Source organism: Enhydra lutris, unplaced genomic scaffold (assembly GCF_002288905.1).
Source record: "Enhydra lutris kenyoni isolate GAN:26980312 unplaced genomic scaffold, ASM228890v2 scaffoldscaffold88, whole genome shotgun sequence".
Classification (NCBI taxonomy): domain Eukaryota; kingdom Metazoa; phylum Chordata; class Mammalia; order Carnivora; family Mustelidae; genus Enhydra; species Enhydra lutris.
The window spans coordinates 4,046,745-4,063,950 of NW_019154172.1; the positions used below are offsets into that span (position 1 = coordinate 4,046,745).

The 17,206-nt window shown below is 43.0% G+C and overlaps 1 protein-coding gene across 2 annotated transcripts; it reads right to left on the reverse strand.

Moving 5' to 3' along the window:
* Positions 1 to 313: 313 nt before the first annotated feature.
* Positions 314 to 16,995, reverse strand: LOC111162088 (CD160 molecule). 2 transcript variants are annotated; one of them, XM_022526292.1, is made up of 5 exons: positions 16,947 to 16,995; positions 9,228 to 9,371; positions 8,042 to 8,368; positions 3,981 to 4,124; positions 314 to 1,020 (listed from the first exon to the last, which is right to left on the reverse strand). In XM_022526292.1, the coding sequence occupies exons 2-5, from the start codon at positions 9,292 to 9,294 to the stop codon at positions 1,013 to 1,015; spliced, it is 546 nt and encodes a 181-aa protein (XP_022382000.1). In that variant the 5' UTR covers positions 9,295 to 9,371; positions 16,947 to 16,995; the 3' UTR covers positions 314 to 1,012. The 2 variants fall into 2 exon arrangements, with proteins under 2 accessions (XP_022382000.1, XP_022381999.1); XM_022526291.1 differs by lacking the exon at positions 314 to 1,020 and having other exon boundaries at positions 3,396 to 4,124.
* Between the last annotated feature and the right edge of the window lie 211 nt (positions 16,996 to 17,206).

Sequence of the window (17,206 nt, forward strand, 5' to 3'; positions counted from 1 at the left end):
AATCCAGAGTCCTTAGTTTGAGGGTCGACGCCATCACTAATAAGGGTCTAAGCCATCTTTTTCCGCCTTTTCTCTCTCTCTTCCCACAAAACTTTGCTCCCACATTTGGCAGGTCCTGGCCAAGGATCGCAGGTAAGCTGTCTGTTTCCTTTTGATGGTTTGCTATTTAGCTCCAGTGAAATTGTCTGTGTTCTTAGAGTCTCCTGTCGATGTCGTCCTCTGCCCCTTCCCCCTACCCCCACTTGACTATGACAGAAGGTCATCTGTCTGAAGAGAAAGACAAGAGGATTTGTGAATTTAGGAGGGAAGAAAAGGCTGCAAATACTGCTCTGGGTATTTATTTAAAAGGAAAGAGATATGACCAAAGAGGCTGACAAGTACTTGGTTGAAGCTGGGCGGTTATGCTTTGTGGTGCACCTGGGCGCACGAAACTTCCTTGTGCTGTGGGGGTGCTGTTGAATGCCGGGGTCTCTCCATTTCTTCATTTTCATGCCAAGTTAGTCACTGGGCTCTGGCTCTTTTCCTATCCTACATATCTTTGCTTGTTTCTTTTCTCTTCTTTTTAGTGTTAAATAAAAATTTCTTCCCCAAAAAACTTGTGTTCTCAATTTGTTTGGCTGCCTTCTTTATTTACCGTGTTAGAGAAGGGGGAGGAAGACTTTTTCTTTGGTACAAAAACACACATACCGCAGACTTATCCAGCATTTTAGTGAGAACTGTCCACCAGCCACTTTTGTGAAAGCTGTTCTTTTTTTTTTTTTTTTTTTTCTTTTTTAAGTGGTGACAGAGGGAGAAAGAAAGGCAGGTTTCCTGTGGTGATGAGGAGGGGAGGTCAAGGAATATATTCATTTGTCCCACCTTGCATTCCCCAGATTCTTGGCATATTTAGCATCTCCTCCTCTATGCAGTATCTTCTCTCTGTATTTTGTAATGTGAAAGGTAGCAAGCTAAAGAGAGTCAGGTTTATCTTGCTGTAACTTTTTTTTTTTTTTTTAAGTTTCTGGCACAAGGCTTACAAAGCTGTAGAAAGAAAAAGGAAGGTTATGTTACTGCCACACAACTTAGATAGCTTATGTAATTCATTGTTTGATTGGTCCTAGTGACTAGGGAGGAAATGGAAATGGAAAGAAGGAAGGTGTTATAACCCTTCCCTATAATCAGTTGTCTCTTACTGCTAAAGTGCAGATGGGACCTCTAGCAAATCTGACTGGTCTGGTCGAGGTGGGGAGGAAGCCAACCTTCGATTTCTCCTTGCGGGAAGGTAGGGCAATCAAAGAAAGAGCTGCCTCCCCAAAAGTTCCATTGGTTTTCCATGTGAAGGCTGGCACAGTGATAGGACAGGGATACTGACTGAAGGTGGTTTTACGAGCTGAGGGAGGCCCAGAGATGCAGGAAACTAACTAACTAACTAATTAACTTCCTTACTTCCTTCCCCTTCCTTCCTTTCTTTTTCTTTCTTTCTCTTTCTCTCTTCCTCTCTCTCTTTTTTTTTTTCTCTCTTTTTAAAGATTTTATTCGTTTACTTGAGAGAGGGAGGGAGAAGGAGAAGCAAACTCCCCATTGAGCAGAGAGCCTGATGTGGCTCTCTATCTCAGGACCCTGAGATCAGGACCTGAGCTGAAGGCAGGTGCTTAACCTCCTGAGCCACCCAGGCGTCCCTTCATCCTTTTGATAACATGTAAGCATCCTAACTTGATCTACGTGATCTCTCTGGGCCTGACAAAATGTGTGTTCTTTTATTCTACTGAACATTAACCTTTTCATAGTTCTGCTAAGCCTTGAGTTGGGGGGGAGAGGGATAAAAGGCATCACCTATCAAAAGTTCATTCTCTTCACCTGACTGGAAAGAGTTTTTGAGAGTTTTGAGAGAGTTTTGGCTCTAGCATAACTTGGGAGCCAAAGATAGTAAGTAGTCATGGGTTGCATGGGTTGCATCAGTTTCCTTCTCAGAGTAGTTGTTTCTGTATGAAGAAATACAATTTATTTTACTAACAGAGTAGCTAACTATCTGAGGGAATTTAGATTCAATAAAGAATTAGGTCTATGGGCGCCTGGGTGGCTCAGTGGGTTAAGCCGCTGCCTTCGGCTCAGGTCATGATCTCAGGGTCCTGGGATCGAGTCCCACATCGGGCTCTCTGCTCAGCAGGGAGCCTGCTTCCCTCTCTCTCTCTGCCTGCCTCTCTGTCTACTTGTGATCTCTGTCTGTCAAATAAATAAATAAAATCTTTAAAAAAAAAAAAAAAAAAAAGAATTAGGTCTAAAGGGTTCAACTGCTGGATATTCATCAATTTCCTCCTGACAACTGTCATAGGCTTATATTTGGCAGGTCTTTGCCAAGTAACACAGATAGGTCTGTTTTCTTGTAATAGTTTCCAATTAAGAGGCTGGAATAATGGGATGCCTGTGTCACTCAGTTGGTTAAGCATCTGCCTTGAGCTCATGTCATGGTCCCAGGGTCCTGGGATTGAGGCCCATAGTGGGTTCTGTGCTCAGCGGGAGCCTTCTCATTCTTCCTCCTGTTCCCCCTGCTTGTACTCTCTCTGTCAAATAAATAAAATCTTAAAAAAAAAAAAACTACAAAGAAATCTTTAAAAAAAAAGTCTGGACTATGGGAGTGTTAGGTGATCCTATTTCTAGAAATGGGAGGAGGCAATCTAAGAGTGGGGAGGGTAGTGAAGGAGAGAGAAAATACTTAGCATATAGTAGATAATTACTGAGCACACATGGTTTTGGAGTGAGAAGTTCCTCTCTCTTAATTCCTGTGAACTAGAGCAATATTAAGCTCTTTGTGCCTGTTTACTGATGAGAAATCAGGGAATGTTTGCCTGGAAGGGTTGTATGGTGCAAGAATCACCATAGGTAAAACCTAACCTATCACACAAATTGTTTAAACAAATTTATTAAGAGCTTACTATGCCTGGTACTGTCTTTTTGCTGGGGTAAATGTGACAAAGCCTCTGCATTTATAGAGCCTACATTCTGGTGACATGCAAACAGTGGTAGTTATTAATAAGAGGAAAGCTTAAAAAAAAATACATGGAATTAAGAATTCCAAGGACAGGTGGGGTGCCTAAGTGGCTCAGTCAGTTAAGCGTCTGCCTTTGTCCTAGGTCATGATCTCAGGGATCTGGGATCAAGCCCCATGTGGGGCTCTCAGCTCAGTGAGGAGTCTGCGTCTTCCTCTTCTGCTGTGCTCTCTCTCAAATAAAATATTAAAAAAAAAAAAATGCTGCCTTCGGCTCAGGTCATGATCCCAGAGTCCTGGGATGGAGTCCCTGCTCGGCAGCGAGCCTGCTTCTGTCTCCGCCTCTGCCTGCCACTCTGCCTGCTTGTGTGCTATCTTGCTCGCTTGCTCTCTCTGACAAATAAATAAATAAATAAAATCTTAAAAAATAAATGCCAAGGACGGGCAAAGAGCTCCATCAGTTACTGGTAATTGTAATGGCAAATCATTGTGAGTTCCAATCTCTTATCCAATAGGGAAAACTGGGATCTATATTGATGTGATGCTCAGAGGACTCATCTGCAAGTGTTTATACCCAGTCTGCCCATCACCTTTTGCCAAGGAGTTGCATTTTTAAAACCCACCTCCAGACCCAGTCTGACTCTTGCCTTGTTCATCTTCACATAATAGGCAAACATCTGTTGCCTTAACTTGTAGCCTTCTGTTTGTCCCATGAATAGAGGCAGCTGTATTTATTTCTTTGCCTCTTCCACAAGCTTTCTTTCCTAACAGGTCTGATCTCCTATCCCATGGAAAATGTGTTTCATCCATCTTCCTCTGATTAGTATAGTCTTGAGTCCCTTTGGTCCAATTTTGCCCTCATGTTGGTTTGATGTTTTCCTGTGGACAGCAGGGGCCTCCCTTCACTCTCCCACTCTAGGCTTCCTTTCTACCCGTCTCCTCCTGGAGGATAAGCAAGATGTCAAAGGTGTAGCACCCTCATTTCCTGGGCTGCTGAAGACTCTTTGGAACATACCTTGAAGGGCCAAGGTCATCAGGCTAGTGACCAGCATCACCCAGGCGTTTTCTTGCAGGAAGCCTGAACTGAGAATGCCTTTGCTGTGAATGAACTTGGGGTGTCCTGTTCGTTTCAGTCCTTTCACTGTATAGTTCCCTGTCTCTAGTTCAAAAGAAAATTAATTGATCAGCAGAGGGTTTCAGAAATCATTAATACCTCCTTTTGTGTCATCTTAGAACATCTTTTTTGATCTCCAAGGATAACGCTCAGCACAATTTATTGCCCAAATAAGTATTTTTTTAAACATTTCTGGGTAATGATGATGAGGTACTTAAAACAGCAAAAAAATAGATACAGAATGTGTCACACTGGAGAGGCAAACAAGCCTACCTTGAAGGAACTTTCAAGTCTTGTTAGCTAAAATAGCTTAGGTACCTTGGACTTGGGTGCCCCCTCACGTAAAAACCGTCTTCCGGAGTGTGTCAAGCACTTTGGCCTAAATTAAAATCTGGGCTTTGGAATAGATCTGGATTTTTATTAACCATTTACTAGCTGAATAAAATTACCCTCAATTACCTTTGAGCCTGACTTTTCACAAGACAACAATAGCTGCAACTTCAAAAAGGCAGTGAAGACTAAATGAAATAACATATCATTCAGCACAATGCCTGGCACATGGTAAGCCACAGTGAACGGTAGACGTTATTTACTGATATTATATGTTACGTGTCCAGCTTTGTTAGTTTCACCTTCCAAGAGGAAGTTTATCATCTCTGCATTTGGTGCATGTGCTTAAGTATTAGAGTCTCAGAGTACTGAGAGGCTGAGAAAGGCAGTTTATCTTACAGAGCGCCATCACCAGTAGAAAAGCTTAGGATGTATTAAAAGAATGTGATCAGATTATAGACTATATATAGATTAGTTTATAAGGAGTAAGGGCCTTGTTGCTCCCCCCATTCTACTCTCCAAGCTCAGCACTGTGTCTGCGGGATGCACAATCAGTATGAGAAGTGTGAGAAGAATGACAGAAGAGTTTCCCCTCGTGAGGTAAACGGGAAGAGAGTATTCACATAAATAGAATGAAATTTTAAAAAAGCCTCTGGAGTGAGGCAAAAATAATTTAGACTTTGCCCCATAGAAAGTTAAAAGCCGTTAAAACTGGTGGTGTGGCATGTACAAATTAGCATTTTAGAAAGAGGTTAGGTGGCTGTTTGGTTTGGAGGCAGAGATATTATTTAGAGTTGATGGATCATTTATTAGGTAATAGCTTAGTGCCAGGCCCTGAGGTAGGTGTGGGAGGAGATACAAGGTTGAGTAAGACATGGTCAGATCCCAAGGAGCTTGTCAGAAGACTATTGGAATTTTTTTTTTTTTTAAGATTTTGTTTATTTATTTGACAGACAGAGATCACAAGTAGGCAGAGAGGCAGGCAGAGAGAGAGATGAAGGGAAGCAGGCTCCCTGCTGAGCAGAGAGCCTGATGCAGGCAGGGCTCAATTCCAGGACCCTGGGATCATGACCTGAGCCAAAGGCAGAGGCTTTAACCCACTAAGCCATCCAGGCGCCCCAACTGTTGGAATATTTTAAGTGTGAGACAATGAAGACTTGGAAAGCCCCTTTGGAAAGAAAGGAATAAAACTGGGGAAGAACTAGTTGTACTTAGTAACCGACTGTATGGAGAAGAGAAAAAAAGGCACCAAGATTTTGACCATAAATCATGGGCAGAACTAGGGTCTTAGGATAGGTTTGAGTCTGAGGAGATGGCAGGGCAGTTAGAAGCTAGGAATCCAGTTGTCAGTGAAAATGTTAAATTGAAACTTAGGAAGAGATTAGAGCTGGAGGAGTTGATTTGTGGATCATTTTGCAAGAAGGGGCAGGTTAAAGCCATGAGGGTGAATGAGAACTTGGGAGAAACAGTAGGGGAATGATCAGAGAGGTGAGGAATGAGTCTTGGCGAATGAATTCTCATGTTTGAGAGGTGGAAGGGGGAAATGGAGGCAGCGAAGGAGCAAAAGAACCCCCAGAAAGGCGGGAAAACCAGGGAAGTAGAGTCGTAGAAGCCAATAAAGATGGGCGTTTGTTAAGGGAAAGAATGTGAAGTGTTGGATGCTGTAGTGAGGTCAGAGGGGAAGACACCAGGAAGCAAGGAAGAAAATATAAATCAATCCAGAACAATGTAGAAAATGTGGATTAACTGCTAACCATAGGAAATGATTAAAATATTTGTTAAAAGACTGGGCTAGGTTTTTACTTGGGAGGGGGTGTAATTTTATTTTTTATTTGTTTCTTTTTATTTATTTATTTATTTATTTGACAGACAGAGATCACAAGCAGGCAGAGAGGCAGGCAGAGAGAGAGAGAGGAGGAAGTAGGCTCCCTGCAGAGCAGAGAGACCGATGTGGGGCTCGATCTCAGGACCCTGGGATCATGACCTGAGCCTTTAACCCACTGAGCCACCCAGGTGCCCCTGTTTTCTATTTTTTTTAAAGTTAAAATACAGTATTTGAAAGTTCATAAAGAATAATAGCAGTGTCCTTTTTTCCTCCTAGGCCTATTCCCCCGAGACAACCACTGTCAGCTCTGAGATGTTTCACTGTATTCCTAAATAGTATGCTTATGTTACCACTTCTTGATGATAAAATTTGGGCATTATCTATTGATTTTCTGTTAAAGAAGATGAAGATATGTTTCTCTTAAGCTGCTATCCACTTCCCTTCTCTGCATCTTTCATAAATCATTATATTACACATTGTAGTTAAATGAATGTTATGTAATTTGGATTCTGTAAATGTTACATTATTACAGAACCAAGTTGTGTGCCGTGATAGGTTTCCTTTTGTAAAATTTAGTGTTTTCCCTGGAGATGATGATTACCTTATTTTTTTTTTTTAACCAGGCAGAATTTTCCATATCCATATCTTTAATCCTTTATCCAATCTGTCACAGGCCTTCAGAAAGATGATCTATCAATTCTGTTTTCACCTCCTCAAGATCTTCCAGAGTCCTCTTTCTCTTTTTCCTTTTGGACTAATTGTTTTGGCCATTTTTCTTTTTAGAATTTTCTTATCTCCTTTCTCCTATTAGAGTCCTTACTTTCCTGGATCCCATTTTATCGACTCTACCTGTTCACTTCCTGTTTTTTTGAAGTACACCTCTGGTGGCTTCTTAAGATCACATGGGAGGCAATCTCTTTTTTTGAGTCATTGCCTGTCTTTATTCTTTCCTTACATTTGACTGCAATTTGTTTGGGTATAGAATTCCAATTAGAACATAATCCTTAGTTTTGAAGCCTTGTTCCTTTGGGAATATAGAAACAAGAGTCACTCTCTCCTGGCCATATGATGAAGTCACATATAAAGCTGAGTCTGGAGGTGACCGTATTTGGGTTTTGTCTAAGTAGTAACAGAGTAGAGGAGTATGCATAAAATAAAGGAAATATGCAGAGATGAGAGACCTTGCTGCCCCAGAGAGATTGAGACTGTCACTGTTTAGGTTCTGTTGGCTTTCTGGTTTCAGAGCCCGGATCTCATGAGGGCTTTATTCCTTTATTCCTGCTTTATTATTTGTTCCTTTTAACCCATGGCAACTTGAGCAGATTTCTGTTTCTTTACAACTAAATGTTTATTAAGACAACCATCCATTTTATCTCAAATTCATCTCTGTCACAGCGTGAAGGCTCAGTGTCTGTATTTAGAACTAGGACCACATTTCTGAGAGATCTCTGAATTAGAATCAAGAAAGCCTAAATTTCAGACCTCTATCTGCTTTACTGGCACTGGTCAGCAAGACAAATTGAACAAATTGCTTTACCTCCATGTAACCCAGTCTCAGTGTCAATAAAAATGAAATTATTTATCTCAATAAGATTTTTAAAATAAAAGACAAAACGAGATCACTTTTGTATTCATGCTGTGAGCATTTGCCACTACAGTGGGACTGGTGGGAAATGACTGAGTCATGGGAAGGACTCTTGCCCCAAGGAGAGACCGCCTGTCCAGGACCTGAAGTAACTATTTCTGTCTCCAGCTGCCAACCCTGCTTATTATCTCATCTGGTGGCATGTGGGATGTCAGAGCTCACCTGTGACTAAAATAGAGAAAAAGTGACCCTGAAGGCGGATGTCTGGCTTCCGGCTTATGGCACAACACTGGTAGGTCCCGCTGTCTGATGGTGTGATTTGGTTTATGGTGAACACCAAATGAGATGGTATTTCACTGACACCGTCTCTCCCAGGATTCCGTTTGAGTCTCCGTTGCTGCAAGCTGGTCTCGGGGAAACAGTCAGAAGACCTGTTCTTGCACAAAAACACTATAACCCCCTCAGCCTCTTCTTTCTTATACAGCAAAGTACAGATCAAGCGTAGTTGTTTTCCTTCCTTGTGAAATGAGCTTTGGATCTGCATGCCCTCTGGAATGGGAAGGGAGAAGAGTTAGCCAGGGGAAGTTCACTCACATAGACTAAGTGCACTCACCCAGAAATGTTGAGGCAGAGGAGGCGGCTGCCCAGCCTACATTAAATACCACCTCTTAGAAGAGTAGTTTACGGGCTATACCTGTATCTGAGGGAAACCTGTAATCCCAGTTATTTGTTAATTCAGAAATGGTTTAGATTTTATTTCTACTCCAAGTGGAACTTGTATAGGACCTTTATTAAAGTGCATTTATATACATCTAATCCTCGGTATAGCCCTAGAACCACATACTGATGTTCCTATTTTATTAACTGAACTACACAGTGGTTTAGTGGGTTGCTAATGCTGACTTATATATTTCAGAGAGAGGAGAGGCAGAGGGAGAAGGGGAGAGAGAATCCTAAGCAGGCTCCACGTCCAGCACAGAGCCCAAAGCAGGGCTTGATCTCATGACCCTGAGATCATGACCTGCGCTGAATCAAGAGGTGGATGCTTAACCAACTGAGCCACCCAGGCACCCCAAGTTGACACACATTGTAGTATCTGGATCTCAAACCTGGATTTCATAAATTTAGACTGTATAAGATCCTGAAAGTATCTTAGATTGAGGGCCAGATTACCAGGCTCTTGGCAACACATAACAGAGGCAGAATGTCTGATGGGGAGGGCAATAGTATTAGTTTTAACAGAAAAAGAATAACTATATTTTTCACCTTTCCATTAGAGTCAAGAGGGAGTAGTACCTTTTCTTCCCTACCAGAAAAAAAAACCTTGGGATCCATCCCTCCTCCTGAGTCCAGGATTTTCCCTGATGGCTATCTCTGCTCTGGGGATCTGAGGAGGGGCTGTCCTCACCACCAAGCTGGGTGTCCATGATTGCCAGCAGAATGGCCAGGGCGAAGCATCCTCTGCCAGGTGCCATCAGTGTCCTGCACAGTGTCAGCAGCCACAGGAACTTGAAGCAAATGTTGGCTCCAATGATGTCCTTGCCTCACTTTCCTGAAAAGGAAATGTTGGCTCCAGTGATGTCCTTGCCTTACTTTCCTGAAAGCACATGAGGACTCCTCCCAGGGCTCCAAGACCATCTCCATGTTCCAGGCACTAGCTCAAGTTGGCTAGAGTCTGGTGGTGGAAGGCTTGGGCATGAGAGTCCAGCTGGCTGGGAAGCGAGAAAGTTAATCAAGTGAGGTTCACTGGAGAGAAGAGAGGAGAAAAGAGGGAAGAGACAGAGACACTAAAGGCTCTATTTTCAGAATATTTTTTTCTAAATTAAGTTGCATTACTAGGTCAAAGACTAGGAACACATTTTTTTTTCTACTACATATTATCAGATTGCTTCCCAGAAATATGGTTGAGATTCAGATATTCAGCAAGAATGCGCTTGTTAGGGTGCCTGGGTGGCTCAGTGGGTTAAGCCTCTGCCTTCAGCTCGGGTCGTGGTCTCGGGGTCCTGGGATCGTCCCGCATCAGGCTCTCTGCTCAGCGGGGAGCCTGCTTCCCCTCTTCTCTGCCTGCCTCTTTGCCTACTTGTGATCTCTCTCTCTCTGTCAAATAAATAAAATAAAATAAAATAAAAAAAAGAATGCGCTTGTTAGGACTGAATATTTTACATTTTTGCCAATTTTGATGAATGAAAAATTAGATCTCACTGTTGATTTATTTTGCATTTCCATGACTAGTGAGGGTGAGGATCTCTTCATACATTTACTCGTCTTTTCCTCTTCTATGAATTGCCTGTTCATATCCTTTGCTTTTTTTATTCCCAAATCAACTTTTTATTTTTTTTTAAGATTATTTATTTATTTATTTATTTGACAGAGATCACAAGTAGGCAGAGAGACAGGCAGAGAGAGAGAGAGGAGGAAGCAGGCTCCCAGCTGAGCAGAGAGCCCGACGCGGGGCTCGATCCCAGGACCCTGGGATCACGACCCGAGCTGAAGGCAGAGGCTTTAACCCACTGAGCCACCCAAGCGCCCCCCCAAATCAACTTTTTAAAAAAAATCAGCTTTTCTCTATATTAGAGATATTACCCTTTTTTTTTTTAACAAATATTTTCTCCCAATTCATTGTCTCTTGAAAAAATGTTTTTTTCCATCAGGAAAATTCACATTTGCATGTAGTTAAATACAGTGCATCTATCTATCTTTTCTTTTAAGTGATCTGTAGTTCTCTGTATTGTTTAAGAAAGTTTCCCTCAGGTTGGAGTTATACTTTTTTCCAATATTTTATTGTCTTGCCTTTTATGTTTATATGTTCTTTTTTTATGTTTATATCTTCTAATCCTAGCTAAGAAAAAATGTTCTCATCTCGAAAAACCCAAACTGAACCCAAAGCAAAAGCAAGATAAAACCTGGGTTTTCATCAGTTGGAAATCCTTGAATAAATTTTGAATCATTCATACAGTAGAAAATTATGTATTATTAAAAAGAATGAGTTCTTTATGAGCTTGAGGGGGGGGATCAATAATATACCATTATGTCAAAAAAGGCAAATTGCAGGGCTATGCATATAAAATAAATATTCTTATTTTTTAAAATCCCCTCTCTTTATATAAGTGTTTTAAAAATATATTTAAACACTTTAATAGTTTATATGTTTTTGGATAGATAATTTCATTCACAGGGTTAAAGGGTAGAGCTGTGTAGTTAAAAGTATCCTTCCTACTCCCACCCCCAGTGATCTATTGCCCCTTCCCAGAGTCAACCGATGTTGCCTTATTGTGGATACTTCTAGAGATATTCTATGTATATTTAAGAGGTTCCATATCTTTCCTTTTGTAAAAAAAAATCAATAACAACAATGAATGATAGCGTACCGTATCCTCTGTTCTATATTTTGCTTTTTTCACTTACCAGTGTGTCCTGTGGAGACATTCCTTATCAGTACATAAACAACTTTCCCTCCTTAAAAATTGTTGCACAGGGACGCCTGGGTGGCTCAGTCGGTTAAGCCGCTGCCTTTGGCTCGGGTCATGATCCTAAGGTCCTGGGCTCGAGTCCCGCATTGGGCTCCTTGCTCAGTGGGGAGCCTGCTTCTCTCTCTGCCTCTGCCTGCCACTCTGCCTGCTTGTGTTCTCTGTCTCTCTCTCTCTCTCTGACAAATAAATAAATAAATAAAATCTTAAAAAAAAAAGTTGTTGCACAGTGTTCATAATTATGTGAATTTATTCTCATAGATTCCTACCAGTGAAGATTTTGATTATTTCTAATCTATTTATAGAGGTATAATCGACATACATGATATGAGTTACAAGTAATGATTTGACAATAGTTATGCACTGTGAAACGATCACCACAGGAAGTCTAGTCACCATCCATCACCATAAAAATTTACCAAAAAATGTTTTTCTTTTGATGAGAACTTTCAAGATTCACTTTGCTGGCCACCTTCAAGTGTGCACTACAATACCATTCACTGTAGTCCCCATGCTGCACACCATATCCCCATGACCTGTTCATTTCACAGCTGGAGGTCTGTACCTCCAGACCCTCTTCACCCCTTTCACCCACCCCTCAGTCTCCTCTTCTCTGACAACCACCATTCTGATCTTTGTATCCAAAAGTTAAGTGGAAAATATTAAAAGAGATGAACTTTAAGCGGGGAAGGGCAGTTCCTGTGGGTTGGGAGGCACATAAATGTAAGGAGGCTTTTTTTCCTCATATAACACTGTTCCACTTAATGTATTTTACCTTATGAATGTACTACTACTTTTTATTTTTTTATTTTTAAAAAATATTTTATTTATTTATTTGACAGAGATCACAAGTAGTAGGTAGAGAGGCAGACAGAAAGAGAGGAGGAAACAGACTCCCCGTGGAGGACAGAGCCCGATGTGGGGCTCGATCCCAGGTCCCTGGGCTTATGACCTGAGCCGAAGGCAGAGGCTTTAACCCACTGAGCCACCCAGGTGCCCTTACTACTACTTTTTAAAAAAGTAGTTTTATTTATTTTTACGTGCATGAGATAGAGAGAGAGAGAGATAGAATGAGCAGGGGAGATGGGCAGTGAGAGAAGCAGGCTCCCTGATGAGCAGGGAGCCCAAAGTGAGTGGGACTCAATCCCAGAACCCTGGGATCATGACCTGACCAAAGGCAGATGCTTAACCAACTGAGCCACTCAGGTGCCTCTAAGTTTGTTATAATCCTAATGAAAACTCCCAGTGGTCTGGCCCCCAGGGCTGCTGCCCTAGCCTTGACCTTGTGTTCCTTCTCCTGTGTGTTGTCTTACTTTCATGCTCTTCCATGTCTCCACCAGAATGTCCTGCTGACTCTTGAAACAAAACATTGAATGACATGCTTTGTGTCTAGACACAAAGTATTATCTGATTTGAAAAGGAAGATAAAGAAATGAAATTTTGCCATTTGCAAGGACATGGAAGGAACTGGAGGGTATTATGCTAAGCGAAAGTAGTCTGTCAGAGAAAGACAACTATCATATGATCTCACTCATATGTGGAATTCAAGAAACAAAACAGAGGAACATAGGGGAAGGGAAGGAAAAATAAAACAAGATGAAATCAGAGAGGGAGACAAACCATCAGAGAGTCTTAATCATAGGAAACAAACAGGGGTGCTGGAGGGAAGGTGAGTGGGGGGATGGGGAAACTCAGTGCTGGGCATTAAGGAGGGTACGTGATGTAATGAGCACTGGGTGTTATATAAGACTGATGAAACACTGAACACCACCTCTGAAATTGATTATACATTATATGTTAATTAATTGAATTTAAATTAAAAAACTCGAAAAAGGAAGATGAAGAAGAATCGCAGTTATTCATTTAGCCTAGGTTTGTGGTTTAAAGTATAGACTCTGGAACCAGACGGCTTGTGTCCCAACACTTACTGATGCTAGTCTAAGGAAACACTTATACTTAGGCTCCTGGGGTAGGAACCATCCTCAGCCCTTAATAAATGGATATATTTGACAAACACTGAACAACTATGATGTGTTAGGCACCACAGAGCCCAGAGAGACAACTAAAACAGAGGCTGACTCTCTCAGTGGTTCTATGCAGCCTCTAGTCAGAAGGACCCATCTGTACTCTGGCTTTGGCAAGTTTCTTAACCTCTCTGAAAAGCAGCTTACTGAGCTGTAAAATGATGATCATATTCTCTTTCCAGGGTTGTTCTGTGGGTTAAAGGAGGCAACCCATGTAAACTACTTACATGGTTTAATGCCAGGGTAGTGGCTGGCATAGAGTAAAGACTCAGTAAATGTTAGCCATGTTTATTTTTATGCTTCCTCATATTTGCAGCAATTTACAGTGTCCCAAACACCTCCACATCCACAATTGTGTTTAGTTCTTATAAAGCACGGCTTTTCTAGTTATTTAAAAATGTGTCACTTTTACCAAGCATATGGAAGCTTAGAGAGACGTTGTGAGGAGCTTAAAAATCACAGCTTCTAAGTGAAGGAGCTAGGATTCTAACTCCCAAGTTATGCGTGTCTTTCATGTCCCTTGTCCCTCTCCTCACATCTATCTAGCCATTCAGGAACGGCTGCAATCCAAGGAAGGCTGTGATAACAATAATAAGGTCATAAAGTATATCAAGGAATAGGAAAGGAGAAATTCTGAATGAGAGGTCTGGAAAGGCTGCAAGACCGGAATGCAGTTGGGCCTTGACTGATGTTTGCTGACTGGGGATCTGGTGGTGAGGTAAGGCAGGGAACGGTCTGGGGAGATTGGGCTTCAAGTCCTGGATGTGCATTAGCTAGCTGCGAGATGCTGAGAAGGTCACGTCCCCTCTCTAGGCATGTTTCCTGAGGGACTGGTGCAGCGGGATGGGAGGGGCGTGGTAGGGACCGCTTCCAAGAAGAGAGCGGCAGAGTGGCAGGCAGGCTCACAGGGGTTGATGCAGGAGTGGCCGCGCTTCGTGGTGCCTAGGGGCGAGCTGGAGCAGAGCGTGTAAGTTTATCGTGGGCCGTTCAGGGGGCCTGGGCAGGTGGGGGCCATGGGGAAAAGATGCTCTTGGAGTAGGTGACCTTGGTGCCTGGAGGGGGAGCACCCCGGTATGATGCAGGCAGGGCCGGGTGGAGCAGGCACCGTTGCTTCTGCGTTATGACCACTAGAGGGCGCTGCCTTCTAGTTGAAGCCGGAGATGGCGCGGGGGTAGGGTGTGCAGGCCAGCAGGGGAAAACCTGAGCTAGTGCTGGAGGTGTGGGCGGTGCAAGATCCGGTCTGGTGGGTCCTGAGGACACAGCCTGTACTAGACCCCTCCAAAGCGGGAAGAGGTGTTGGGGAGCGAAAGGTGGGGACTTTCTGGGTCCACAGGCTAGATGCAGGTCTCCTCTTCCTCATAAGACGTGGCGAGCCCTGGAGTCGGCAACGATGAGGGTCCAGGTTAGGTTGGCATCGTCACCTTTCAGCCTTCCCCGCGGCCCCTGAACTATGCTGGGTGCCCAGGACCTATGGACTCTGAGGATGTGCCTCTGGAGGTAAACACCCTCCTTCTCCCTGACCTTAGAAAGCAGGAAGCACCTGGAGTCCCAGACTCAAATCCAAGCTTCATGTGAACTGGGGCATGTTACCAACCTTGCTCAGCCTTATACTCCTCCTGTGTTTAAAGCTCCCTCCTGTGAATGTTACTATAATTAAATGACACGTGGGTCTGTGCCGGACATTTTCTGCGGAGTGTGGACCCACTGCTGGTGGGTAAAGACTGGAAGGAAGAGGCTCTTCTTTTTGCTACCAAAGTCCTGATCTAACCTCTCAGAGGAGGTGGAAGGTTAGCAAACAGCTTCACAAATATTTGTTTGCAGATTGCGATTTGCAGATCTCCCACCAAGCTGAAAAAGATGCCCCAGACCCAGAGATGGGATTTCATCAACCACCACACACCCAACTTCCTTAAAATAGAAACAGATTAGTAAGTAAACTGAAGTCAGTCTCAGAAGGCCCTTGGAGCACTTGTCTGCTTTCTCAGGCTTGAGGCCCTGACCTGCCTTGACACACAGAGTTGGGCTTCTCAACCATAACATAAATAGACCACAGACACCTTTGGCTGTCTGATGAAGCCTGTGGGTCCCCTTCTCAGAATAATTTACAAATTAATAAAACAAAATATAAAGGATAACAAAGGAAACAAATTATATCAAAATAGTCGTCTAAACATTGGAACATGGGATAGTGTAGCGTGTTTCCTAAGATCTAGCATCAGTAAAGCATCATAATCTCATAGTAGTGATGAATCTATGTGACATTTTGAGAAATCTGTAACAACTGTAATGAGATTTGGAAATGTTTCTGATTTCTATTGATGGCAAATTCTATTGTGGTTGGTTGCCTACATTCATAATTGAAACAAATGCTAACTTTCAGCTAGAAACTGGTGGAAATAAAGATATAATGTTTCTCTCGGGTTTATGAATCTCATGAATGGACCCTCAGTTAAGAACTCCTACAGAACAGGCTCCTTGTTTTGTAATTAGGGAAACTGAGGCAACCAGCTCTCCTGATTTCTAGATGAAAAGTCTTCCACTAAAGTGCATAACTCTGGAACTTAGAGGAAAACCCTTCCTTCCTTCCTTCCTTCCTTCCTTCCTTCCTTCCTTCCTTTCTTTCTTTCTTTCTCCCTTACTCTCTTTCTTTCTTTCTTTTTTTATATGGGCCTTAATTCATGACCCTGAGATCAAGACTTGAGCTGAGGTCAAGAGTCGGTTGCTTAAGAGACTGAGCCACAACAGGTGCCCCAAGGAAAACTACTTGTTCTTCTTTTTCTTTTTTTGGATTTACCCATTCATTTTACAGAGAGAGAGAGGGGAGGGGAGAGGAGGGAGGAGGGAGAGAATCTCAAGCAGACTCTTCGATGAGCATGGAGCCTACGTGGGTCGATCCCATGACCCCAAGATCACAACCTGAGCTGAAACCAAGAGTCAGACAGTCAATTGACCTGCACCACCCTGGCGTCCCGTGGAAAACTATTTCCAAATCATTATTTTCACTCTGGAATTCACAAGTTTACTCTGCCAAAACATGCCAGTTGGCCTGAAGCCTCTCTTGTTGGCATTCCCCCTCCCAGAGCATACATCTGGGATATAACTTCCCTTGGGGTGCCTCACAGGACCAGTCTGAAGCTCCATGGAGCCCAGTGGCTTGTCCTAGGCCAGGCTTTGAGGGATCCTGAGGACAGTGGATCCAAGTCTTGAGAACTTTCCTCTAGTGACCATGTCCTTTTTATTGATAAAAATGACCCTTTGTCATTCATCCCCAATGAACACTGACCAAAACAAAGCGGCCTGTAGGATTTAGGACAGCATAAGAGATTTGTGCTTGGTCAGGTTTGTTACTTTGGGAGCTTGCCTGGATTTCCCTCCCATGAACATGCAGTACAGTTCTTTCACGTTTGAGGCAAGTGTCAGAATGGGGCCTGGATCCCTGGAAGCCGACTCGGGAAGAGCAAGCATGGCGCCCCAGCTGGCACAGTAACACTTCTCTTTCTAGCGTCCTAAGGGTAAAGAGCATTGCAAAAATTAGGGGTTCTCAAGGACCTCACTGGAAGCCTGTCCTTACCTGAGCAGTTCTGTCAACATCCCATTCCCACTCCCAGACCCCAGTTCCCCAGTGGGCCTCATTACCTTGGGACAGAAGTTCTTCTTTCTTGCTCTTAGCCTGGGGGCTCTGGTGAAGGCACTTTGAGCTTTCAGCCCCTGCCTTGTTCTTTGGTCGTCTCCCACTTCCGTCATTGCTCACACCTTCATGACTTGTATATATGGTCTTTGAAAACCACAGCATGGGTTTTTGTAGCAATCAGGGGTCTTCCTGCCTCTCTCTCCTCCACCCCCACTGTGAACTTTTTCTTTTCCACCTCATCCTCTGCCGCTTTTCCTCTTCCTTT

What these genes read in the sequence shown, in the direction of transcription:
- LOC111162088 (XM_022526291.1), bottom strand. Translation starts at nt 9,294, where the DNA reads ATGGCACCTGGCAGAGGATGCTTCGCCCTGGCCATTCTGCTGGCAATC. An exon ending in CATGGACACCCAGCTTGGTG is followed by an intron (nt 8,369 to 9,227) that starts GTGAGGACAGCC and finishes TTCCCATTCCAG; the next exon opens with AGGGCATGCAGATCCAAAGC. An exon ending in TTTCTCTATTTTAGTCACAG is followed by an intron (nt 4,125 to 8,041) that starts GTGAGCTCTGAC and finishes CTTTTGAACTAG; the next exon opens with AGACAGGGAACTATACAGTG.